The sequence below is a fragment of the Zosterops lateralis genome (genome assembly GCF_965231275.1).
Source record: "Zosterops lateralis genome assembly, chromosome: 1".
NCBI classification, from domain to species: Eukaryota; Metazoa; Chordata; class Aves; order Passeriformes; family Zosteropidae; genus Zosterops; species Zosterops lateralis.
The window spans coordinates 81,711,332-81,737,568 of NC_139762.1; the positions used below are offsets into that span (position 1 = coordinate 81,711,332).

General features: G+C 37.4%; 1 protein-coding gene across 3 annotated transcripts in view; it reads right to left on the reverse strand.

Moving 5' to 3' along the window:
• The window catches only part of ADCY2 (adenylate cyclase 2), a 207,789-nt gene that overhangs the window by 56,933 nt on the left and 124,619 nt on the right, over positions 1 to 26,237 (reverse strand). For all 3 annotated transcript variants that reach the window (XM_083874798.1, XM_083874797.1, XM_083874799.1), the window contains 8 exons: positions 15,560 to 15,708; positions 14,392 to 14,503; positions 13,183 to 13,310; positions 8,264 to 8,422; positions 7,749 to 7,881; positions 7,246 to 7,422; positions 5,885 to 5,928; positions 3,464 to 3,544 (listed from right to left, as the gene is read on the reverse strand). In XM_083874798.1, the coding sequence (XP_083730924.1) occupies positions 3,464 to 3,544; positions 5,885 to 5,928; positions 7,246 to 7,422; positions 7,749 to 7,881; positions 8,264 to 8,422; positions 13,183 to 13,310; positions 14,392 to 14,503; positions 15,560 to 15,708 (983 nt within the window). The remainder of the gene's footprint in view (positions 1 to 3,463; positions 3,545 to 5,884; positions 5,929 to 7,245; positions 7,423 to 7,748; positions 7,882 to 8,263; positions 8,423 to 13,182; positions 13,311 to 14,391; positions 14,504 to 15,559; positions 15,709 to 26,237) is intronic.

Genomic DNA, 26,237 nt, shown 5'->3' on the forward strand with positions numbered 1-26,237 from the left:
ATTAAGAGAGATGGAGGGATTTTGTCTTTGAACTGTTTCGGTCTCTTGACCATAGCCTTGTACTACAGAGGCAGATTTCAAACTTTTTGCTGATTATAAAACCTTCCCTGCTTTAACATGAGAAATAGCATAAATACTTGATTGAAACAACAAATCTATTTTAAACTAAGTGAATCTTGACATAACTTGACATAACTTCTACAAAAGGAGATGGTCTAATACGAAACTCTACATTTACTTTAATAGACACCTGAAAAAATATAGAATATTTAAATGTCAAGAGGGTTTGGCTGCTTGTACCTCAAGAGCACAACACAAATTTGAAAACAAAAATTTAATTAAACAGAATAGTTCTGTGGACATGCAGTACTTGAGCTTGAACAATAGTAGCAGGGACTGAGATTTTTTTTTTCCAACATCACCAGCAATAACTTTAAATTAGGCTCTAAACTAGTAGTGAAGCTAATGCCTTCTAAATAAAAGGGAATGTCTCAACTGACAGTCTGTAATGCAAATAAGTAGCAGCAGTCAACTACAGTGGAACATATCCTAAATTAAAGTCCTGGAGAACTAGAGTGGGCAGAGTGGAGTGTAAGCTATTAGCTTTAATTTGTGAAATGGAAAATATTTGTTTGCTTGCCTGGGAGACTGCCCCTGTTCCTGTGCAATCAGTTGCATTAAAAAAAGGGTCTGTAAACATATTCAGTTCTCAGAATGCTTAATTCAAAAATATATTTCCTTTTTTGCTCTGCAATGGTTCCCATCTATGTGTGATCATAGTTAGGATTCTGAGAAGAAAGGGAAATGGAAGGCTGGTGTACATAGAGCACAATTTTATTTGGGTTCACTGTAATCTACTGGAGAAAACATTCAGTTTGAGGAATATTTTTGATAAACTGTAAAAATGAAAATGAAAGATTTTTCCATTTAGTTACAGAAGTTAAACAAGAAGCAACCCTCTTTCCCGAATAGTTAAATAAATTCCTGTTTTTTCTTATGGTATTTGACAGGCGGCTTGATTTAATTACCATCAGCACACTGCTAAAAAGTTCTCTCTGCAGATCTACTCCCAAGGGCCCAATTTGGTTCCACACCTGATCACATGTGAAGTCAGGAGTGCCATTTAGAGCACGTGCTGCCTCATACTCCACATTACAAGCTCACGTTTTCAGAAGGTTTTAGTTCTTCTTAAAAGTTCAGAAAAAAACACTATTAGTTTTATGTAGCAGACACTGAGAGGTCTGAGATGAGGGAAACAGTGCAACACAAATGGAACTGGAGACTGAGTGCACAAGAGGGAGCACAAAGTCACACACCTTTGGCACAAACCTAAGGGCTAACAAATTCTGCCTTCAACCTGACTCCCTGATGAGTCTGAAAATTGCAAATGTATTTGCAAGTACCTGATGATATGTATCTTGGAAACCTAGGTACCAAAGTTGGGCTTAAAATCTTTTGCAGTTCCAGGAACAACATAGACAGACATCTGAATTCTGCCTGTATCAACAGAGGTGTGTGGTTTCACTGGGCTTGTAGTGCTTAACAATGGACAGCAAGGAATTATACACAGAACATAGCAACCACCATGACTTAAAGGAAAAAAGGGCATAGAGAATGTGTCCCTTTAACACAGCAACCTACTCTCCAAAGACCAATTGGCTTTACTTTAGCCCCCTCTGTAGGGTCTATATTTAGCTAGCAGCTGGCCATCCCTTCATCTCATGTCCTACAGGAGTTCCCTAAGTACCAAGGCTTGGGATGGCTTCCCTAGGGCCTCTCATGCCCAGCCTGGGCAGAACAGGCACTTTGAGCCAGGAGCGCTTTGTTTAAGATACAGGGAGAATAAACCCATGGAGAAAGTGTTTCACCCTAATGGCTAAGGCACAGAAGCTCTTTGTTCTTCACTCACTCTTGCAATAATGGGGTTTTCTTAAATTTTTGTCATTCAGTCTTAGACCTATTTGCCATACAATCCAAACCTTACACTTAAAAACATTTTATTTACTTTTTTGTGTGTGTTTAGCCTTCACAGAGTCAAAATATTATTGAATTACCTTGATGTTTGAGGAATCAGCACTTTTTATAACTTATTCCTCAGTATTAATCAATTGAATCATTGCTTTTAAGCAATCAATACAGAGCTAGGTAGAGAATCTAGTTTAGGAAGCTGACATTCAGACTTTCTGATATATAAGATAATTCCTTTTCTTTCTGCAGTTTCCCATGTAATTCACAAAATACAATGAAACTTTTTCAGAAACCTTTTTTATCCCCAAATTTCTCTCAATTTTATATCCTAATTAGATAAGACAGGGATTGTCTAAGATAAAACAACATACAGTAGGGTTACACCAATAGTTTAATTAGTTTAATGCTTTTATACAGATGCTTTACTTTTGACATCAAAACATCATTTTTGAAATTCTTTTATCGGAGCAAGTATACCTAAAGACAGAAAAAATCTGCCAAAATTTATATAGCTGTTTTACGCAAGTCTAGTATAATCAAAAGGCTTTGCCTATCACATGACCTACCCTATTTCACTGTCCTCTCTCTATGACCTATAAATATCAACACTCTTCTAAAACTACTGGAAAACATTTTCCTACATCCAAGTACCATTTAATAGGACTAAAAGATGAAAAAACCCAAAATGTGACATATGAATGCTTAATAATTAGGTGTAATACTCAGCTGATTAAGATTCTGAGTAACAGAAGTAGTGAGGGAAACATGTAATTCATCACAATTATTGTCTACATTTTTGAATGGCAACTCTCTTGTTTCATCAGAGAAATATAAGAAGCTTGAACACTTATTTTGGATTGGAATTGATTTATTTCTAGCCTTATCTATTCACCAGGAAACAGAAAACATTATACTGCCTCCAGGCCTTCCTAGAACACAGAAAAAAATGGCAAGTTTTCTTGCCCAGCAATTCCAACATGGCATCAAGATTAGCCTTTTCTAAGAAACCAACCAGCTTTCTGAGAGACATTAAACTATGGTTTTAGGGAAATATTCTAATCCTGAGGAATTGTTTCTGTGACAATTAGGAAGCATCAATTTTCACATCATTCTGATTCCTGAGCCAGTCATTTCTTGCGTCTTACTTCTCTGTCCCCAGGTAAGATAAATCTGTACTGTAGACTCATGTAGACAGTCATGAGTCTATAAACACAGGTACAGAGCAAACTCCCTTTGCCAAGAAGATCAAGACAAGTCAATACCTCCATCACACCGTGATTCACAGGCACTGTCTTATATGGTAGTAGAAAGTGTTGCTTTACAGCCTATCTTCAAAATGTGTAGGGCTTCCTATGCCAGTATTGGTGACACCTTTACTGTTTTCAGACTTGGTGTGCATGTGGGAGCAAAAATTATTAAACATTGCCCTCAGTTGCAGAGTTACATCAAAGTTGGGATGGATAAAGATAACAAAGGATAGAGGGTAAAGCCATACTTTTGGGCATTGATTCCATCAATGGCTTGGATCATCCTCTCATTCAGTTCTTCCTCAAATCTTCTTTTCTGTGATTTTGTTCTGAAATGAAAAATGTGGAAAGTTACTTCAAAAACAACTGCTATCATAATCTTTTCAGTTTATTATAATTTTTTAACATTTATACTGCAATAGCAACTACAGGCATCAGGCACAATGACCCTCATAATAAGCTCTTAAAAAACCATCATTAGCCACAGTCTCATACACAAACAAACACACTTACACACACTTACAAATTTAGAGCTTAGCTATTAGGGAGCACTAAAATACAAGCACAAGAAAATATTTCATAAAAACCGAGAGAACTCAAGAAATTCTTGTCTATGATAAGTCTTCCACAGTGTTATGAATTAATGAAAAAGAATGGGAATATGCTCAAATTCATAAAGCATTCCTGTTTCTTGTAGGTTTTTTTAAAAAAAACCTGGTCAGAATTGTATGATGAACACAATGTATTAGTGCACTGAGGCATAATGGGTATCCCCTACCATACTCCTGATAACTTTTCTTTTCTTGGAAATATTTTATAATTTTTAATACAAAAACTGAGCACTATCTGAAATTAGTTTCAAGTATCATCATGTTTCTCTATTTATGAGCCTTGTAACTCATCTGCAATAAAAAAGCTTCTTTACTTTAGGCTGGATTCAGCATGAACCCAACAGAGGATCATCACAATGGGCTTACATTTGCTAACATAAATTACTGCAAAAATCATCAATCCTTTCAGTAGCTGTACTTTCCTTGAAAATTATATATCTCAAGTATTGATAGGTGATGTCTGTATTTGAAAACTTAAATCCACTGCTAACTTAAAACCAGTGTTTTCTAAGAAGTCATTAGTTGGATCTGAAATTTTACTCTTTCCTCACCAAAATGTTCTCAACCTACAAATTCAACCCAGTTGAAGGTAACATGGATTTTTCTCAATATCGTTTTTGGTTTATTTCCCTAAAACTTATAACCTGCTGCAGGCTTCAAATTAATACAGCAATTGTATTAGTTTACCTGCAGGAACTTAAAAAAAACCTGAAGTGTTTTAATGCCTATTCAATGCTGGTGAATTTAAGAAGTGCTTAAAGAAGAAAGTAAGAAAGTCCTTAAAACTCACTTTTCACAGAAATCAATCACAGAAACAATCTAGGAGAAATACACAGACAGACGAGGAGACACTGTCCAATCACAGTTAATCCTCTTAGCAGATCCTTAACAGCCTAAGACTATTGTGTAATGCCTAAGAGCTAAGACTTTCAAAAACAGAAGCCTACAGTCAGGGTTCAAACCCTACATCTTCATATTCTAATAAAATACTGATTTTCAAAGTGCTTATGATCATTGCAGTTCTATCCTGTGAGAATGATTAACAAGCTTATCGAGTATCCTAATTACATGTCTGTGTCACTATGGACATTAGACACCAGTAATAGAAGAAGTTCCTTCCATAATAAGGCATCAAAACACATTTTTTTGTGCCTTCTGAATCTATTCTGGAGTGGTGTTTAGAAACACAAAAGCAAGAACACTGCAGAATCTTCAAGAACTGCATTATTTTCAAATGCCGCAGTCCAATGGTCTTTCATTGACTGACAGAAATTCTTTGGGCGTAGTATCCAAACATAAATTTACAGTTTTAGAATTGGACTCTTTTTAATAATATCATGTATGTTCAGTCAAAACTTGTTCACCTTCTGGAACTCAGAAATATTTTAGGTAATTGCACAGTAACCAGAGACAATAAAAATTCAGATTTTTAGAAGGGTTTTTTTAGAATTTTTTTAAAATGGTATTTATGGTATCACCATCTTGCCCTAGTCATCAAGGTACCAAGCAGGAGCATGAAAACTTAAAGCTATTGTGATCTTGCAAAGCTTTTGTGTAGCAGGAGCACTGTAAAAGACCACAAAATACCTTCTGAATAACTACTGCTGCAAGTATACTAAAGACTTTAAAAAATAAACCACAATACAAAGCAATTACAAAAATATACAAAATGTCTCTTTTGGTACATATTACTAGCTACAAGAAAAATTATTAATGGCCCTTTCCATCTTCCTTTTTCTTACCCCTCTCTGGGCTTCCATCCCAATTTTCCTGTATATAATTTTCTTCCCACTGGTAGAGTACCTGGTTTGTAGTTGGTCACCAACATACCAATTCAGAATAAAGCTATTTGTCATCAGGAAGTGAATTTGCAATTCATAAGTAACATGTCTGACAAATCTGTTTCCATAGCCCTTCTTTATGAAAGAGGTATCAGCACTTACATAAAAAAAAAAAAAATCTGTGTGAGCAATGGCCCTCAATATTTGAAAGCATACCAATGCATATTTATTTATATGGACTTTCTATGAATAAGCAATTTTTTTAAGATTGATTTACCTCTCTCTGCAACGCTGAAAATGGTACTGCCCCATGGGAACATCCTAAAAACAAACAAACAAACAAAATGATCCCTATTAATTACATAGACTTTAACAATATTAAATTGCTTTTAAAATAGTCTTGAAAACAGGGTCAAGTAAGGAGAAAAGTTTCCAGTGTAAACACTTCTAGCATTTGATTAAAACTGTCTAAAAGAAAAATACAGCTGGAAGTGAAGATGGAGTGACCTGGAAGAAAACTCATATATCAGTATAAATGGAGGTTAAATTAATACAAGAGTCTGAATCCAAGAGCGTTTTGCTTTACCACAAAGATTTCAATGCCACCACTCTTTGGATGTAGCCCAAACTTTTTTGCTTCAGCAAAAACCAATCTTAAGTGTTTTTGAAAAAAACAGACCAGAGTGGCCATACAGACAACGGTCATTATTTTTTAATTAATAGCAATGGCAGCAATCACAGCCACATTTATTTTGTGATTAATAGTGATGGTGCTTCCTGTAATGAATGCATCACAATCCATATTCTGATGCACTCTATTTATTAAACAAGAATATGTCTCATCTGTACAGGAACAAAACTGAATGCCAATGTTGAAAAGTATTAGAATTTACCTTTGTGCATTCTCTTTTAAGAAATAGAAGATAATGCAATATACAAGCTGTAGATTGACAGTATCTTACTGACAGTAGTATAACAGTGTTAGCAAAATTAAAAAGAAATCCATTCAGTGTAAAAGTTGCAACATTGAACTATAGTACTTTAAAACTCAGGCCTTCAACCACAGCTAAAGAATTGTAGGTTCATCTTCAAAAGGTTGATGTTACAGTGAGTATGGATTTGGTTCCTGGGGTATTCTGAATAAAATCCACTTTAAGTATCACAGGGATTATTCTAACTTCACAGCCTTCACTCCATTTGGCCATGCTCCAAATGGAGAATGTATCCAAACAGTCAATAAATCTCTAGGAATTCCTCTGTATTAAAGGATTTCCTTCCTAAAAGTGTGGCATTCTGGCATTATGTTCAAAATATCTTTCCACAAGATGAAGAGCAGCCACTGTACATGCTGTGACTTGGGAGGGGTCTGAGCTCAGAGGGTCAAATTTTGTACTTTAGTAAGTGTGCCAGACTCCTTATAATTCAGAGATGCACTTACAGAAAGACATGGCTTCTTAGAACTTAACCCAAAACACCTATTCCAATAGAAAAGCTACTTCCAGCAACTTCACTGGGTTTATGCCATGAACAAACTACATGTATCTTCTTCTACCAGAAATAACCAGGTATTCAGCAGCGAGCAGCTTTTTCCTTTCAAATATTGCTATATTGTACGAAATGACATAAGTAGGCCCCTACTGTGGTGCTTATCTTGCCGTTTTCAGTGGTCATGCTGTCCCTGTGGTGCAAGTGTGCAAATGGCTTGGCTGCTCCCCAGGATTCCAGGTACCGGGTCATGCGGACAGAAGCTCTCATTTTGGCTCCATCAAGGGTGTGCCGAGGCCGAATGTGGTGCTGAGGGCTTCGCTTCTCTCCCTGGTTGACAGAGGACAAAAGGTGATATCAGCCTTTGTGCTCATGACCTTCTGAAGCAGCAATGCGTCATCTGGCACCACAGATCTCCATGACTAGGGACTTATAAATGGAGAGATGCTAAGAACCTGCAATTCTTAATGATATTGCTGGGAAATAGCAGAGACTTATTTCTGAAAAGCGGGAACCATTTGCACTGCAAACATTATATATTTGTATGCATCAGTAACAGCTCTGATCAATATCTTATTGTAGTGAATTATTCAATAGATTAGTGGTCCTACTCAAAAAACAAGTATGATTACCCATAAAATAAAAGTACTACTAACCTTAGGATTGATTACAAAGTAAGTTTTAACATTATGCTCTTTCAGATATGGGTCCCTCACATCTCCGTCCCCATCCTCCACTTTGTAAGCTCCATTCAAATGTGCCAAGGTTACTGAAGTGATGTGAACACGGCTGAAATTATATTTTAAAAGAAGGACAAAGTCACAAATACCGAACAAAAGCATAATTTAAACCTGATCAACCCTTTTCACTTGCTTTTGGATACACCTTTTATTTGCTGCTCACTTCTTTTGCAGTCCCTCTAATATAAATTTTAAAAGTTCTAAAGGGCATAAATCTAAAGGTTTCCATCTAGAAAAAAATTGCTCCTTAAATCACAGGAAATACTGAGTGCCTCAGTTTTGTTTTTTTTTTTCCTTCTTTTTCTCAAGGCAGCACCTAAGAATTAGTTCAGGCATCTCCATGAAGGCTGATGGCTTAAGACATGATGCGTATGCATTCCTCTGTGACTGAAAAATCCACGTGTCCAAAGGTTAACAGAGAAGACTCTTACCCTGGGACTCCCCCAGCTTCCATGTGGTTGGCCAGGGTGACATCATGGGACCACACATCGTACTGCCACTTCTGCAGCCCGATGACACCGCAGAGCACATTCCCAGAGTGCACTCCCACACGCATGTTAATATCCACTCCAGTCGCATCCCTCACCTTCCTGCCGTTGGGAATAAAGCCTCCATTAATACACATAATAGGCCCTTTGTTTTCTTTTAATTTACCAGTCAAATTATGGGGGTGGTACACCCTTGGAAGTGCTCAAGGCCAGGCTAGAGGGGCTTAGTGCAACCTGCTCTAGGGGGAGGTATTACTGCTCATGGCAGGGGAGTTGGAACTAGATGATCCTTAAGGCCCATTCCAATCCAGAACATTCTATCATTCTATGATTCTTTGAAAGTAGGAGAAATATAGTAATAACATTTACCTCTTCTTAGCATTGCCTCCATTCTTTTAATGCTATGATTATATATTACCTTTCCTATTATCTATATTTGCAACAATTTGTAGAAATATTAATTCTCAAGTCTCTGTCTGAAGTTCTTTCTTTTATATTCATCTGAAATTATTCGGGAGGGCTGAAAAGAATAGTGGAAATGTTTAGTCTCATGGTAGAACTTAAAGGCTGTTTTTGTTCTACAGGCTGATTTTGGAGGTCTGGAACTACTGCGATGCAGTCTTCTATCAAAAGACCCTCATGTTTACATTGGAGACCTTCTCATATCTGCCATATCTGAGAGGAAGGATGAAAAACACAGCACCTCAGGATATTCCACAGGCTGGAGCTGGTACGCTCTTTGGGGATATGGGCCCAGTGCCATTCAGGCTGTGGAGAACATAGGCTCAACAACCTTCCACATACTTAGTGAATGCTGCACCCACTGGAATGTTATACAGCAAAGGAAGGGCTATCCTCACTGTCCAGATCACATCTAAACCTTTGACCTTTCCAGTGACAGAGCTACATATTTGTTCTCTCCATCCCAAATCTCAGAAGAGCCCTACACGTAAGATAGGCATTTATCTTTGTAGAAGCCGCTCTTCTGAATCACTGGTGGGAGACTGAGGTCAAACAACATTTCCAGATGTCTGTCATATGGGCACCTAAACACATGTAAAGAGTAATAAAACTAATTCAGATATCTACAGGCTTATACAGCTCTAAGAAATTGGAAGATCATAACTTTACTGGATTTATGTATTTAAACCCCAATTGGTGTGGACCCAAACTTAGTCAGTAATAAGGAACATGCACATACACTTGGAGGAATGAACTTCAAGGTGTTAATGGAAGAAACAACTACAGAATAAGGAACCCAAATGGCTCCTGTGCATAGTTCTAGCAACATCTTTGATCTCAGTGATGAGACTCATCAGCTCTGTACCTTCTGAATTATTTTATTAATGTGACAGTTTTCTCTTTTTTAAAGGGAACATAGAATGCAACAGGCCTAATTTGGTATGGTAAATCCTGCATTTAAGCAGTTATTCTCAAGTAGTTTTTTTCTGGGAAATGAAAGTAACAGGAGCATGACCGAAAGTATTCTAATTCTGTCTGTCTCTCTCAAGTGTTTATTGGTATTTCTTTTCACATTGCCATTTTACATTGCTCTTGTGTAGCTGACACTCTTGAAAATGAATTGCCTGTAAATGATCTTTGTAAGCAGTTTGCAAATCACAAACACCACTTTGCTCTGCACAAGGTATATGACACAAGCCTAGCACTTTGGAAAAAAGTGTTTTTGAAAACTGGGCAGAATGGAAGGGGAACATTTATCCTCTATGAGTGCTTGTCAAAAGACTGCCCTTCCAGAGCAAGCTAAATAAAGTCTGCTTTATAATAAGCTCTCAGGGGTTAAGGAGGGGAGAATTGTATCAGAACTGAATGTCTTCTTCTGTCTCACAAATTAAAGAAACCACAGAAGACATTAAATTTGCAGTGTAACTCTAGACCAAATTAGGGTTTACCACTTCTTCTCTCCTGAACTCCTTGAACAATTGCTATGACAATGCAGGCACTGAATGCATTCAAGAATGTAGGCTATCACATCCCCAGAGGACGTCTGCATTACCTACAGAAGCATATCTCAAACTTCCCATCTTTATTTCATTTTCTATTCCCCCTGTCTCTCTGGTTTCCTTCAGCACAACATAGTCTGTGTGGCCAACATGGTTGGGCAGTCAAAATACTCATCAAAACTGTATTTTTCTTATTACAATGTGAAATTTGAGTTTGCAAGCATTCTGCATTTTTCAGAGGCGTGGTTATCTAGCAGGTAACTGTAGCAACTTTACTCCACACAAGCAAGAGTTCAGGTCTTTAGGAAAACATCTATGTGCTTTACCTGAGCTTTATTCATCTATAGTTCTGGACTAAGGCATCTAAGACTCATCTAGCCCTTTCTTACACACTTGAATACATTGAGTGAGTCTTAGGCACTTAATTCCCTGCAAATTTCCAGCTCAAACAGTATGGTTTCCTTTCGAATCAGACCTGCAGGAATGAAATCATACCTAAAAGAATACTTTTATTTTGTATCTAGCATTCAAAATGATATAACCATCCTATATCCAACAGTTTCTTTTACTTTCCTCTGAAATAGAATTTGTTTCATGCAACCAAATCAAAGGAAGTCTTTGAGAATGCGTGACTGAGAAACATGCAAATTAGGAAGTCATCAGACAGACAAAGGGGTAGAGTTTGAGCTGAATGGAAATAACACACATATTCGCACACAAACATATTTTGCCTTAACAGATAAGCTTTGTCCTTAAAGCACCCAGTTAAGGTGGCCAGCTCCCAGCATCACAGGCATTTATGCCTTGATAAAGTGAGCATCCCACTCCTGGGCAAGCAGGCTGCAGACTGTAAGAAACATTGGATTTGTTCCAACGTAGAGCAGAGAAGCAAAGCAATTAATCAGTGGGACTACAATCCATGTTCAAATGGATTACATCCATAGCAGAGGGAAGCTGAATTGCTCAAAATGGAGCTACACAACATTAGGTAAGAAGACTGAATAAGACTTTGTAGTACAGATCACCTGGCAATTTGACAGAATTCCTCCTTTTTTCCTTCAAAGAAAACTGGAACTGAAATCATATTCAGGTGGTAAAATCTATATAGAACTACTAATGTAAACAGCAAACTACTTTATTTCAGTAGCTTACACACCGAAGGGGCAGTTTGCACCTCAGTGATTGAATGCAACAATGATTTCTATCTGACAAAAAAGATATTTCAGATAGAGCAAGTCAAACATATTGAGTGACACACTGCCAATAGCAAGAGTATTACTACTTCTCATTTTACAGGGCATAGAAGTATGTCAGGAGATGCTTCCATACAAAGATGCAGCAATCACACACAAAATATGGAGTTGATTAATAATCAGCAATTTTCATTCACCTGCAGGCTGCAACACTTGACATAATACTTCAAAAGGATTTGAAAACACAGGGTACAGATTCCTCACTCCTTCTGTAAACAGGCTGTGGTAATCAGGCATCTGTCTATGGGAGCATTGTGGTTTCCGACTACAGTAATAAAGTCAGATCAGAATATGCTTTACACTAACATATAATTTTCTAGTCTGTAAGGCTGCTCTTACCAAGAACCTGATCATACAGCATTAACAATGAACATACTTGATAGCAGCCTGAGCAGAAAGTTATTTCAGAGAAAATTGGAAGTTCTGAAGTGTGAGGAACTGACAGATTGCTCTCTGAGCTCAAGTAAAACATTGCATTATGATGTGTGATATACTTCAGTTTTTTGTGAAGGGCACTTTATGGCTCAAGATTAGTGCTGTTTTTCCACCACCCTGTAACCTCCTATACTTTTTTCTGTTAGGTAACAAAGCAGCAGGTTGATCAGAAGCTCTATGCCAATACTTTTAACTCACTTCTCACACAGCACACAGATGTTTTGAAATGCAAACCAGAAAGCTCTCGTTTTCACTCAAAGGCTGGTGAAAAACATCCCAACATTTTTAAGCCAACTAACAAGGGGGGGGCAGAACTTTGGGACTGACACCCTTTTACCAACTGCTCTACAGAAGGGATGGTAGCTTTACTTCCTATTATGCTAAAAAAGCAAATGGCTTAATTGTGATACTGTTCTAGTATATCTAAGTGAAAAAGGGAAAGCATCCAGTGAAAGCAAATGAAATGCAACCAAATCTGTAGACTCTAATCTTGCTTGGCAAGGAGAAATAATCCCAAGTACCATTTAAAAATAGATTTCCTTGTACACTATGTAAGGTACAACCATTTTTGGATGAAGAAACAACATTTTAGAGAATGCAGCAACCTGATTCCAGTTAGTTTTACAAAAAGAGTGCTAAAACAAGGAGATCAAAATACTAGTTTCCAAAAATACTTTACCTTTTCCATGAACACATAAAAGGGAAAACAACCAAATCTGCTTTAGTCAATTTACCCATGCAGTAATTACCCTGGATTGAATTAGAAGACCAGATAACTAAAACTCAAGACCCTTTTGTGACTACAATTGCACACATATATGAGGACAGCATTTAAGGATTAGAGGAATAATAAGTATGGGTACTTCATTAATAATATGATCAACACAGTTCAACATAATTTTCCATTTCATGATGAGGTGCACACCACACATATACCTCACAAGGGTGGGTCAATTTCCTACTTTGCTACATGGACAGTGGTTAATGTGATCTAGACAAAAACATAAAAATTGGAACTTAAACTTACAGAAGAGCATACCAAGTTTTAAAATTTAAGTCCAGCTTATTAGGAAAAAAAAAATCACACAGAGACATCCCAAAAATCCAGATCTCCACATGATACACATTTTTGCCAAATGTAGCTCACCTAGATATACTTTAATTTTAATGAAAGGAAACTAGTTTTGAAGGCTTTTAAAAGTTTGGTACTTACTTAATGGCTTCACACATGTCCAGTCCCATTTTCACACAATTCTTGGCATGATTTTGAAGAGATATTGGTAGTCCAGACACACAGTAGTAGCAGTCACCTAGGATCTTAATTCTCATACATTCATTTTCCTGGAGAAAAAAAAAAAAGCAAGATGAGATAGCCACTTTCAATTTGAAATACATAAACGAAGGGTTACTGTTACAAAGACTGACTTAAATGACATTAGCAAAGTCATTCTAGTAAAGTTTGTTTCAGTGGAGAGGGGCTTCCTACAACAGAAATGTTGAGAGAGTTTTATATGGTTGATCCCTCTACCAGTTATGGTCCTTAATGGGCAAAAATAGGAAGTGATTTCACCGGAAAACATGTTCACACCTGAGAATAAAGAACTGAGCTAAACTGTCATGTCCTCAATCTAATTAAAGCCTTTTTGCTTAAAATATGAAATCAAAAGATGTAATCTTCCACATTTACATCCTTGAAGATGCACCATGGAATACTTCCAGAACCTAGCAATCATAATAGTATTTCTATATTTTATACTCTAAGGCCATGCAAAGATTTTTATTTTTAAAAATCTGAAATTTAATTTTAATTTAATTTCATTTTAAAAATACTGGACAATAGTTTTTTAACAAATAAAAACACAGAAAAATTTTATCTGTTCAGGGGGTTCTGATTTTACCTTCACACATGAAGTTTGATTTAATTTTTATAAAAATTATGCCTCTATAAGCAGAAAAAAAATCTGATTGTATTTGATTCTTTTCTTGAGTAATAAAGAGGCTGTGGTCAGTAATTAAAATTGATTCCATCAATATTGTCTCTCTTCTCCTTCAGTCTCATAAATGCTCTCTCTGAGACCAGAAAACTGCCTAACACTTTTCTATCTTGAGTTTCTTAATCCTTGTTATTGCAAAAAAATCTATTTAAAGAACTGTTCAGCTGCCATTAAGTTTTACTGGGCTCCATGAGCTGTCTCTATTGGTCCTATTAGAGAGCTGTCTTGGGTTTCACAGACTGTCACTCTGGCAGAAATGCACTGTTGCACTCAGACCAGAGCCAGATCGTTTTCTTCACACGTTTCATATCCAATCTTCCTGCCAAAATCTCAGAAATGCTGCACAAAGACCCCAAGAGGAAAAAAAAAATAAAATTTAAAGGTGACTTTCTTATTCAAACCAAAAGCAGCAGGTCACAGCAACTCACCTTTGCAATCTGATCAAACTTGCCAAACAGCTCATTCAACATGTGCACCAGCTCCCCTGGCGAGCAGTCACTGGCCAGGCGAGTGAATCCCACGATATCAGCGTACAAGATGCTGCAACAGAAATAAACAGAACCTGGGTCACAGCTTCTTTCTGCAGGACTCAAACTCATCAAACAACAGCAAAACTTGAAAGCGAACTCCCTGGGCTTCACAGGGATATGCCCATATCCGAAAAAGCCCCTGCTAAACGTAGAGCAATAAATATAACTACATTTTTACATAAATGTATATTTGTCTTTATGTGCGTTGTGTTTATAGGTAATATATACCCATATTTATCTTTATAGGTATTACCTTCTTGGGTATAACCGTTATAGGCATACCCATATTTATAGTTATTTATAAACATTCTATATCTCTATCTGTTACAGTATTGAAAAAGTAGAAATATTTTTCTGAGTCACAAATCAGCAGCATAATAATAGCAATATAATAGTTGTAAACAGTATTTGTGCTCACAAGAGAACATGAGCTTTCTCAAAAATCCTGCAACATTTTTAATAAATCAGCTTCTAAGAACGTCATTCAAACTAACTTGTCCAATCCAAAAAGAAAAAAAAAAAGAAAAAAAAAAAGAAAAAAAAAAAAAAAGGGAAAAAAACTTGTAAAGAAAGAATGTTTGAAATGAAAGTGATTTATTTTTTCACCTACTAGAAATTCTCAATTAATAAGTAATTAGATCTGTCAGCAGTATATTTTATCTCAGGTATTTTGTAAAATACATATGTCAAACAGCTGCCACTGTTTACATGATACAAGTCCTGAGAAACTGTTCCAGTTAAAAAAATTGCAAAATCAGAATCATACCACTGATATGAATTACAATTTTGACTAGTATGCATGGAAGCAGGATTTGGAACTTCAGACTGAAAAACGAAGACATTATGAAAAAAAGCCTTTTTTGTGTGTGGCTTTTTCTCAACTCATTTGTATTAACACCTTTGTGGCTCTTCTGGAATGTAGAATTGTCAGCATTTGATCAAATTTAGGGATTCTACATATTAAGTTGCTGAAAAACATATTTAAAAATATTTTCTTAATTCCTCCCTAGATTCTTTATTTTTTTTTTTCTGAATGTTGTTGATACATTTTATTACAGTACAATACCTTACATTGGTGTGCCTTTTGACATACAAATTGTGGAAGTTGTTGGTGTTTTCCAGCTGGCCTGCCTTTGGACCTTGTAACCTCTGAATGATCTCTGCTTTCATTTCCATGGCAATGTGAGCAGGCAGTAAAGAAAGTAGAAGACGCTCCTAAAATTTAAAAGGAAATGTGCAAGTTTCTTTAAGGAGAACAAAGTCAATGTGGCATCAATGCTGTGCAAGGCACGCCCTACTGTAAATACTAGAGAACATTTTGATGAGGCTTGCACTCAGGCCTGGTATGAGCTCCAGAGTTAATCAGTTCCTTGAAGAGTGTGACAGAGATATACACACATTTCCAAGTAATATTTGCCTTCTTCAAGGTTTTCTAAGCTTTACCTTTGATGAAGTTACCTACAGGAATCTATTAAATATCTGAGTAAGATGCAGCAAATAAAACAAGAATTGCAAGGCCAGTCCAGAGGATTTTCAGGGAAATGCAGTCTGATTCAAACAGGAATAAGCTACATCTCTTTTTTTTTTTTTTCTTTCATGTATTTTAAATGCTCTGCCATAATTTTAGCAGTTAGACTGAAAATAAAATACAAACACAGAACATACCAGAAATGTTAAACTTTTGCAGAAAATTTTATAGGTATTATCTCCAATTTTATTTTTTTTAATTAACCTAAAAGCATATTGAATATTAAAAAATCCAAACCCTATATATTTTTGCTCATAATTTGGTATTAGGGTCTTCCTCTTCATTTGACATTATGTTCTTCCTCTTTTAAAGCTCTCTGACACTTTAATTTTGCTCATTTTAGCTGTGAAAGCTTTGGACTGATTTCCTACTTCTCTGGAAAACAGATCAACGAGAACTCTGCAAAAAAAAAAATTTCCTTCTTTCTTTATCATATTCCATCTTGAACCTGAACAAGCATTTCCCATTTTCTCATAGGCAGACAGGAGACACTCCTTCTGGCTAAGCATAAAAACCAGAAGCCTGAACTAGTGAAGAGGGGGAAGGCATCTGAAAAAGCCCCTGACAGAAAAGGTGATGACCTCAAAATGTGTGTTATCCTCAGCTGTTACTCAGAATGGTGCACTCTCTTTGGCTCACAAGAGTATTTTTGCAGACTTTGCAGTTCTGTTCATGAATGTACCAGAAGAAGTGTAGCCATTAATCCAATCCTCTGCCTGGGATAATTAATCCTGTTCAGGTCTGATGACCTTGAGTAGAGCATGGCAATAACAGAGCTAGAGACTCTTCTAATATTTGCAGCAACCTTGGCTATCTATATCTGTCAAGTATAATGAAAAATTCACATTCCTTATAGCATTTGTGCACTTGTAAGCACAGCATTCAATTACATGAGGCCCCGTGAAACTGATCCTGCACATATTTGGCAAAAAACTTCTATTTCAGTGAATCAAGACCGAATCTTGCTTTGTTGCTAATTAATATTGAACTGATAATTTATTTTTTCAATGCAAGATTAATTTATTATGTTTAGGCATTTTAGCAAGTTCACATCCAAGAGACAAGTGTATTTTTATTGCTTATGTTCATTGGCAATGTTTCACTTCCACTGCTCCTTGGTGGACGTGTTTTGCTAACTTGTAAATAATATCTGTACAACCAATCAATTTTTTTCCATAATGAAAACTTACTCTTCCAGGTTGCTCTTTATCTAACAGTACAGGATTGTTCAGACTTGATAACAACTATAATTACACAGTTAATGAAGAGGTGAGTGCTCTTAGCTACAATTTTACATCATTATACTCCTGTTGTACCATGGATAGTAAATGCAGTCTGGTTCACCATGTTCCTATGATTGTTATGATTCCAGACACACAGTGATGCAGACACTCAGTGTCCAGGTTACTGCTTATATGTTTGAAACTCAGAAAGGCTGGTAAAAGGTCATAAAGTAACAAACGTTTTCAAGGAAGCAAGCAAAAAAAAAAACAAGAGAAAAAGTTTTCATAGAAAGCAGCATAAAGTCAACTACAAGCTAAAGAATCATGTAAGAAAAAGGAAAACAGAGTGCCCTCATTTTGTAGGGGACATCAGGAGAGATGGAATATTTCCCCTTCCTTTTCTCTTCAGGCCAGCCCACTATTCCATTCTGCTTAAACATCCTGATGAAGGATGTTCAACACACCAGAATTCCCTCCAAATAATGTTTTCCTTCCTCCACTCCCATTGTACAAAAGAGAAGGTTGCAACCAGAGGTTGCTTTAGAGAACTGCAATTGGTGAAGAACACTGTAGAACACCTTGACATATCCAGCTGCACATAGAGCCTTCAGCCACCCTCTCAATCCTGCAGGCTGCAAGCATTCACACTTCAGTCCTGACATTATCATTTGTATGATAATGTGGATTGTTTATTTTCATTTCTTTCACTGAAAGACAGCTATGAAAGATGGTGAATCTCAACTACTTATGAACACTGCGGCTGGGCTGGTCAGCTAAAGATCTGAAGAAATGCAAAGCATATATGGACACCTCTTCTCTTCCTTCCTGTTTTGTCATCACTGTTGGTTCAAAAGAGCATAGTGGAAGGATCAAAACCACTTACTGATCAGCTTGTAGTGCATAATGTTTTGCACTGAAATTCCTGCAGACTGGAACAATACAAGGAACACCATAAATCAAGACTGCTGCTTATGCTGGCTTTATATTTGGTAATACATTCCATTCTGTACTATTCTTTCAAAAAGAAAATCTACACATCAAAAACTAGTTGAACTGAGATAAAAGGCACTGACTTTTGGACAATATTTGTAGTAGAGAAGCCATTCTCTTAGTACAGCTACAGTCTGTAAGAAAAAAGCTGAAATAATTCTAAATGCAAGTCAAGAGGTATCATTTTTAAGTCTTCAGACTGAAAATAAGAAATCTGCTTCTGGTGAAAGAGAAACTGCTGTGCTATGACAATAATGAAAATCTCCTCACAAATGTCCTTCCCCAGAATATTAACAACATGACCTTAAGAGCTTACACATGGGATTTATGAACACAAGACTGTTCCCTGACTGTTCATGTTCCCTGGGACTATGCTTTCCTCTCAACCATTCAAGTCACTTCCACCTGATACCTTTTAAGTCCAAGGGCTAAAAGATGGAACCCACTACCTATACTGAATACAACATTGAAGTGCCTTTCAATACTTTAGGGTTAAGAACTTCTCTCTTCTCCACCTGGACTCCACTAAAAGAATAGCAAGTAGGCATCCTCCTTGGGTTCTCCAGCTGAAGATTTTCTGTGCTGTATGTCAAACTGCTATTTGAGTTCCTGTTCTCTCAATCTCTCACATCCAAGTTGATCTATTTGTCAGAATTTTCCCTGAATCATACAGATGACTTCAGCAGTGATTCTTAGTAACACATCACCCTCTAAAGCCTGATAAACTCTGGTTGCTTTCTTAGCTAGAATAAGCTGGCATAGCTCAGTTAAAGAACACGGCACTGTTTTGTTTTCTACTACATGGAAGTTGTACTTGAGTATCTCACAAAATATCATTCTGTTATTCTGCAGCAAACAAACAAAATATCCTCAAACACTAGGTACAGATTATTTTTAAGAGTTGTATGTTTCACAAATCACAGGCCTTCTTGGCCTCAGGCAACGATACGTTATTTATTTGCTCATTCCTGTTTTGTTATACAAATTACCAATACTGATTCACTCATTTATACAAGATTACACCACTATCAACACTTTACTGAGCATAAATGTAAGAATTTATAGATTTAAAGGCCAAATATTCTTTCCTCTAGTCTGATCTCTTGAATAATATAAGTAACAGAATGTCATTAAGGAGAAATAAAAGTAGTCCAATAGGACTCACCGAATGAAAGTCAACTTTGTGCCTTGCTATCAATGGACAGAAACTGTCCTTCAAGGCAATTCACAGAATCTAATACTGAAATTCTGAGGCAGCAATGCTCTCTCTCTCCCTTTCTCTCTTTGCTGTCTAGGGAGGGAACTGCAGGTCCAAATTTTTGTCTTACCAGAAGAAATGTTCATCTTTTTTCTTAAGCTTTTTCTAATATTCAAGAAGTCTGCAGAAAAACTATATATCTGCAGATCAGTAAAGGACTATAGGAATATTTTTGTCCCTATAATCCCATATAGGGATATTTTTGTCCCTTTCAATGTCATCTAGGGCACTGAATATTGACTTCTGCTTTTCTGTGGGTTGGATTTTGTTTTCAGATTCCTTTGGCATATATCTAATCATCTATTTAGTGAGTTTGACAAACCAGGTCAGTAAGTCAGCAGTAAGAGCTCAAGAAGCAATTAGCCTATGCATGCATCCTGCTTCACTACAAAGCTTACAAATAAACACAGATAACATCCAATTTTCAGCTGCCCTTGACATGTATAAAGAAATAACCTACGAGAAATGAATTTTCTGATTCCTGATCACAAAACGATGGAACAGTCAAGAAGCTGATAGAGATGGTGATGCAGAGGGTATTTGTCAAATTACCATACTGTTAACCCAGACCTCATGATCATTCTCTAAAATAGTCCTACAAGAATAAAGAGTTGTAAATTGTTTCTTCTTAAAGCTAACTTGGACTCCTAACTGAAAGGTGAGAAGATTCCTAAAAATTACATGCTATTATCTCCTTAGATTTAGCCTATGTTAATAACCTCCCTCAACCTCATTACTTGTGCTGAAGCCAATAAATTGATTTTACTTACACACAACAAGAAAGGTGTTCAATCTTGGCTACAGAGACACCAAGAAATGGAGAATTCACCAACTTCTAGTGGTTAATCAGCTGAACTGTTAAAAACTGTTAAAAATGTGTTCTGTATTTCTTACTTTGAAGCCTTGGCCCTGTTATATCTTTCTCAGCTCAAGATTAATGTCCCTACTTTTATTCCTGTAAACACAGATTACTGTTTCTTTCATCAGATAAACAGACTTTGGTGTAAAAATCTCATCCTAAGTATTTTCTACACTCTCTTCTCAAACTCCTCAACAACCTTCAAGCATTTTTAAGGGTGTTTTGACACAAATCCTAACATTTTGCTCCAGTAAACAAAGACATGCATACATTTATTTCCCTCAGTATATCCATGACTTACTCCATGCAACCTTCTGTTGTAACATCCCTGGCATTCCCTGTCTGTTGTTCCATGGCTCCTATTTTCTCAAAAATATTGTACAAAATTGCAGCCTTACAATATCCTGGCTATGGCCCATACTCTTTTAGAATTATGTCTCTTCAGAAAGTTACTAAAAACTCTCCAGATTAATAATGTTTATAAAGTATTCAATATTATGGCAGTTATTATCAGACCAGTATTTACATTTTCTGCAAAAATTATTGTCTATGAATATCTTTACATACCTCCTAGATCATTAATAAAAATATACATAATAGCATAAACAATGTGATGCGATTCTTGCAGAACATGACACACATGCCAGTTCATTGAACATCTCCAATGGTAACTCCCAGTTATCCCACTCAAAATCCATTAGACTGCTCTTTTGATGGAAAGTGTCAGTACTTTTATGCTGAGCATCACTGCATCATTTATCTTACTGCAATCTTTTGATTATGAAAAGTTACTTAACCCAAACCTGTACTGCCTTAGGTTGCAACGCAAGATGTATTCTATTCCCATCTGCTGAAACCAGTTGAAGAGGTGTTTTTCTTTACCTTTTAACTCTGGGGGTAAGGGGGCAGATGTCTTTCTGTTAATGGGCCAGCTGTTAAAACCACTTGGGGAAGCATTTCTTTCTCTCTCCATCTTCCCTCCAGTGGGATATCTTCTGTTAATGGGCCATTAAGGCTCACCACATGACTGATAACATTACATCATCCCATTGTGAGATGCTCCACCCAGTGGGAGGAGCCAGGCATTCCTACCTGGATAAAACCTGAGATTTTGACCAGCAGGACAGCCTATTGTCTACTGGATTCCCAGAGGAAGACAGACCCATCACACCATCACTGGACCCTCCTACAGGATCATCTCTACTCCAACAGAACCACATCTGTTATTCCAGGAGGATTTATTTGGACTGTTTCCAACACCCTGACCAACAGGGTGTCAGGTCATGTTCTCACTCTGTCAGGGAATTCCTTTTTTTGTTCATCTGCTTTTTTTGTATTACTACATTTTTAATATTCCTAATAAAGAACTATTATTCCTATTCCCACATCTTTGCCTGAAAGCCCCTTAATTTCACAATTATAATAATTCAGAGGGAGGGGATTTACATTCTCCAATCCATTTCCAAACTAAGACAATATCCATTAAATACTAAAAAAACATTTTCATATTACTTGATTTCCTACCAAATTGTTGAATACATCACTCCATTTCTTTCCAAATACAATCCCATCACAGTAGCACCTTTTATTTCATACTGATTGTTTATACTTTTTCTATCTAGTGGCAGCCCCTTCCTTGGACATGATGGTTTTTTTCCTGGAATGCTTCCAAAACACTTCTATTGGCCTTGACAAAACCAGACAAGGATCAAGGATTTTTCATGACACCTAGAAATCTCCTACATATCACATCTTTTGTAATTTTAAACTTTTTAAAATATATCTAATTGCTGCTTTCACTTTTACTTGTGGCTAATACAGGCTTTATGACACAGATAACATCTTTCCTGATGACAGAACCATGAACTCTCATCTGTTCTCATCTGTTCTCCTAAATGCCTCTTCCCCCTCCACCCCACATTGCTAACAACATTCATTTCTGATTTCTTTTTCCCCTTGGAAAATGATTTTTCCCCAAGCACAGCACCATACGGATTTTTGTTTTCATGACCCTTTTGGTGAAATTTCAACTGTGGCAATGCCAGGAGCTACAATATCAACACAAAAAAAATCAACAAACACACACAAGGGGAATGAAAGCACCACCCTCTCATTCCTCACTAGTTCCCCAGGCACAAAATGCAAATGCCCTTATGAAATTATTCTGCAGAAGACAATATGTAGTTGTCCAGGAGCTACTCCCATGAGAATGGAAGCCCCAAGTGGAGGCTGCCAGTTCTCAGGCCCAAGGTGGGTGCCGAGGTCACGAGCTCAGATGGCCATGAGCTGTGTCCATCCAGGTGCTGGGACTGGACCAGGGTGAGGGGGAGGCCCAGCTGGTGCCAGACCAGGATCTGCCCTCACCATGCTGCCTGGGAGCCTCTGCCTTTCCTTTCTGCAGGAAAGAGGCTCTGCCCTCCCCACTCTGTCCCTGAGCTCCAGCCATGCCTCCAGAAAGGGGACAGTTGTCTTCAAATAATTTTGTAATTACCAAACATCAGTGGCGTGACTTGCTCACTTCACAAGAGCACTAAAAAAGCCAATACAGGCTGTCAGTTTAAGGCAAGGGTTTGCAGCCTAAATATGCAGCATTGTGCACCCTCAGTGTGCCCAGCTTGTTTGCTTTGGAGAAGCTCTGGGAATGTAGAGCTGCCATCTCACCAGTCACCTCCACATCCAAAAAATACTAAAGCTACACAAAAGCACCACCACTGTTTCAGTGTAGGGGATTTAAACTTCATTTAAACTCACAGGCTCACCACGTATTTAGCAGACAAATTCCCTCAGAGAACCTAGGGGATGTTTAATGTTTATGCATAGATTACAGCTTGCATATGCAGCCTGTTTATGATTAATTTTGCAAACGATGTTCACTACACCTTCAGAAAGCATGCCTATCCTGCGGCTGTTCAAGTGACGAGTCACTAAGCAGCACAACAGCAGAGTAAAAGAGAACACACCAACATACACAGCCAGATCTGTTTAATTAACAGATTTGCAAGGTTTGTTTCTGTCTGATCCTGTTCATTCTTGTTTCAAGTTTTATATATTTCAAGAACCGATGAACAGACAGAAGCAGCATTTTGCAAAGAATCAGTTTGAGGAGTGTAACATGTTTATTACTATATCAGTCTTTAATAATGGTGAAGTGTTATAGCACTGGCAATTGCTCAATACTGTTCTTTTAAAAATAAACTCTTTAACTCCAGTACAACTCACTTCACATTTTGAGGAGAAGAATTTTGTTATTTTTTCAGTAGAAATGAAGAAAACCAAACTCTTCTCTCTTTTCACATATTTTCCTGCCTGCAAACCATTTATGAGGTATGTCAAAGAGTATTGCTTGAAAGGTATCTATGAAGCCCTTTTTCAAAGACCAAAATTTCCTGTTCATCTGCCCAGTCTAGAGCCAAACCTTGTGGTTAAAAGCATCAAATCCAAAGCAAAACCAAAAGAATTTTTGAGGCACATCACTGCATTTAAGTTAGAAAATCACATCTGAAGTACATTGACAGCATCTCTGCCCCATGGGCTTCTAAATAGCATGAAACTGATAGTTTTTACCTTTGACATTGCCTCCAGTGTTTTAGCCATCTGCTTACAGATTGTCAAATAAGCATGCAAGAATGAATTTCTTTCTGTATTTCACTGGTGATTTGCTAATATTTTATTGGATAGTCTACAGATAGCAAATATTTGAGTGATCAAATGTTATTCACTGCACAGAATAAAGATCAAAATCAAGAATCAGGCACCTAGCTGCACTTGTCAGGAGCTCATAAACACTAAAAAGTGGATCAAACAGAGCAGTGAGAAGCAGGGCCACACAGCAACAGAAATTAACCAAAAAGTCAATCTCCGTATTAGATTAGTCAAAAGTAGAAGTAGCTAAACATAGTTTTGGCCCATACAACAGCCAGTTTAAACGGAGATAAAAGTTTATTCAAGTAGAAGTAAGAGTTTATTTCACCCATAAATTAATGAAAAGTGAACCTACAGTAAGGAGCTGTCCTACTTCTTGAGAAACAGTGATGATAAATTTTAATGTTGCAATCTGTATATTTTAACACCTCTTTTCTGAGCACCACTATTTATTCAATGGCTCACTTCCTAGCCTTGAAGACAGAGGAGGCTGACTCACAGTAGGTGGAAGTCAAAGAACAGTCAGATATCTGGAGGGTATATGCTGTTACCGCATCCATATAGCAGACCTTTTGTTTCCTTACAATGGTCTAAATAAAAGGGAACAAAAGTGGTTTGTGTTATGTTTCCATCTCAGGAATGACAGTTTCTTACCAAAATCTCCCAATTGCTCTTTAATGGTTATATTCACCAGCTACTAAAGATAGAAAGTTTTCAGTGAAAAACTTTGCTCCCTCTGAAAAAAACCCAACATAAACAGGGTTTTGAAAACCAATTCCCTTTATTTTGAGGAATCTGATCTGGGAAAAAAAGCGAGAACTTATTGTCTGGCAGATAAATGCTAAACTAGTAATTAACACTCATTACTAGGCCTAACCACAAAACAAAATTTAGCATAAATCATAGCAAGGGTTAAAGCTTTCAGAATTAGCTTGCTTTTATTTTCTAAACATTTTCTGAATTTTATTCTATGCACTTTATTTTCTGAACATTTTCCACATTTTTGAGTGTACGATTTTGGAAGTGTTTTCTATGGTATGTTCCAGAGGTACTTAAACATATAAGTTTGCAAACAGGAACTCAGACTTAATCACAGAAAGACAGGAATGGTAGCTACCAGACCTCCAAGTGCCTTATCACCTAGGAAAAGCCTGTCCTCCTGGGACACCAAGTCTGTGTGCAATGCATTGAGAAAATTGGAATCCTAAAAATGCAACTGAGAAAAATTAAATCTGCAGGAGGAACCCACATGAGTGGAAAATGCCCAGAAGATGGTGCTGGTTATGATTCTACAAAGAGCCACCAGGTAGTTAGCTCCAGGCTGGAAAGAGGCACCTTTATGTGCTTGGAACACTGTTGTGAGTTCAACAGTCTTCAGTCAGGTAATTTTAATAGAATTAATTTACTGTAAACAAAAACAAACCTCTCACTGCTGATTGCAGTTCTGGGGGAAAAAAAAATAGCAAAGGTAAACACTGAGACAGACACTTACACAACCTATCCTCCACATTTCCTGGTCTAAATTTTCCCTATTTTTGCTGTGCATTATGCTCTGTCCATCAAAATTCCTGTGCTGAGGTGACAGGCAGGGTACAAAGCTGAAATAGCAAGTGTGATGGTTTCTTTCTGTCACTGTTTGCTTAACCACTTCTGCTGCTCTATGATTAAAGGTTTCTGCTGTCCTTTTCCTCCACATCTCTGATCTGGCCTCAAACATTAATGGCCTGCAGTGCCCTCTGGTGTGTCCCTGCTCCATCATGGACTGTTCCTGTGCCACAACCCCTCAGAAGTTGAGGGTATCTTATTTTGGATGGAGAGAGTCCTCTCTCCAGATCAGCTTGTCTCCAGTCTCCAGAAGAAGCCTATTTCCTTCTGAACTGCGTTTGGGCAGGGACATCTTTGGTGCCTGGTTAGATAACTTTTTAATGCCCAATGGCTAAGACTTTGTACACAAAGCAGGCTTTTTCCATGACTGTTCTGTGTGCCCCATGACAGGCTGGAGGCAGCTTTGGCAGACATGAAGAGATTGACAATGACCACTCCTCCAGCTCACCACTTCAGCCCCCACCACCTGTGGCCACCAACACAAGCTCCATACAAAGCCACAGTGGCCAGTGGTGCAGAAACAGCGTGCCAGCTCCAGAGGTTTTCAAGCTTTAACTGGAGATCCACAGGTTAAACAGTGTTCTCCATGTGCAAGCCTTCATCAAAACAGCCCTCTGTCAAAACGAGACTTCAACGCTC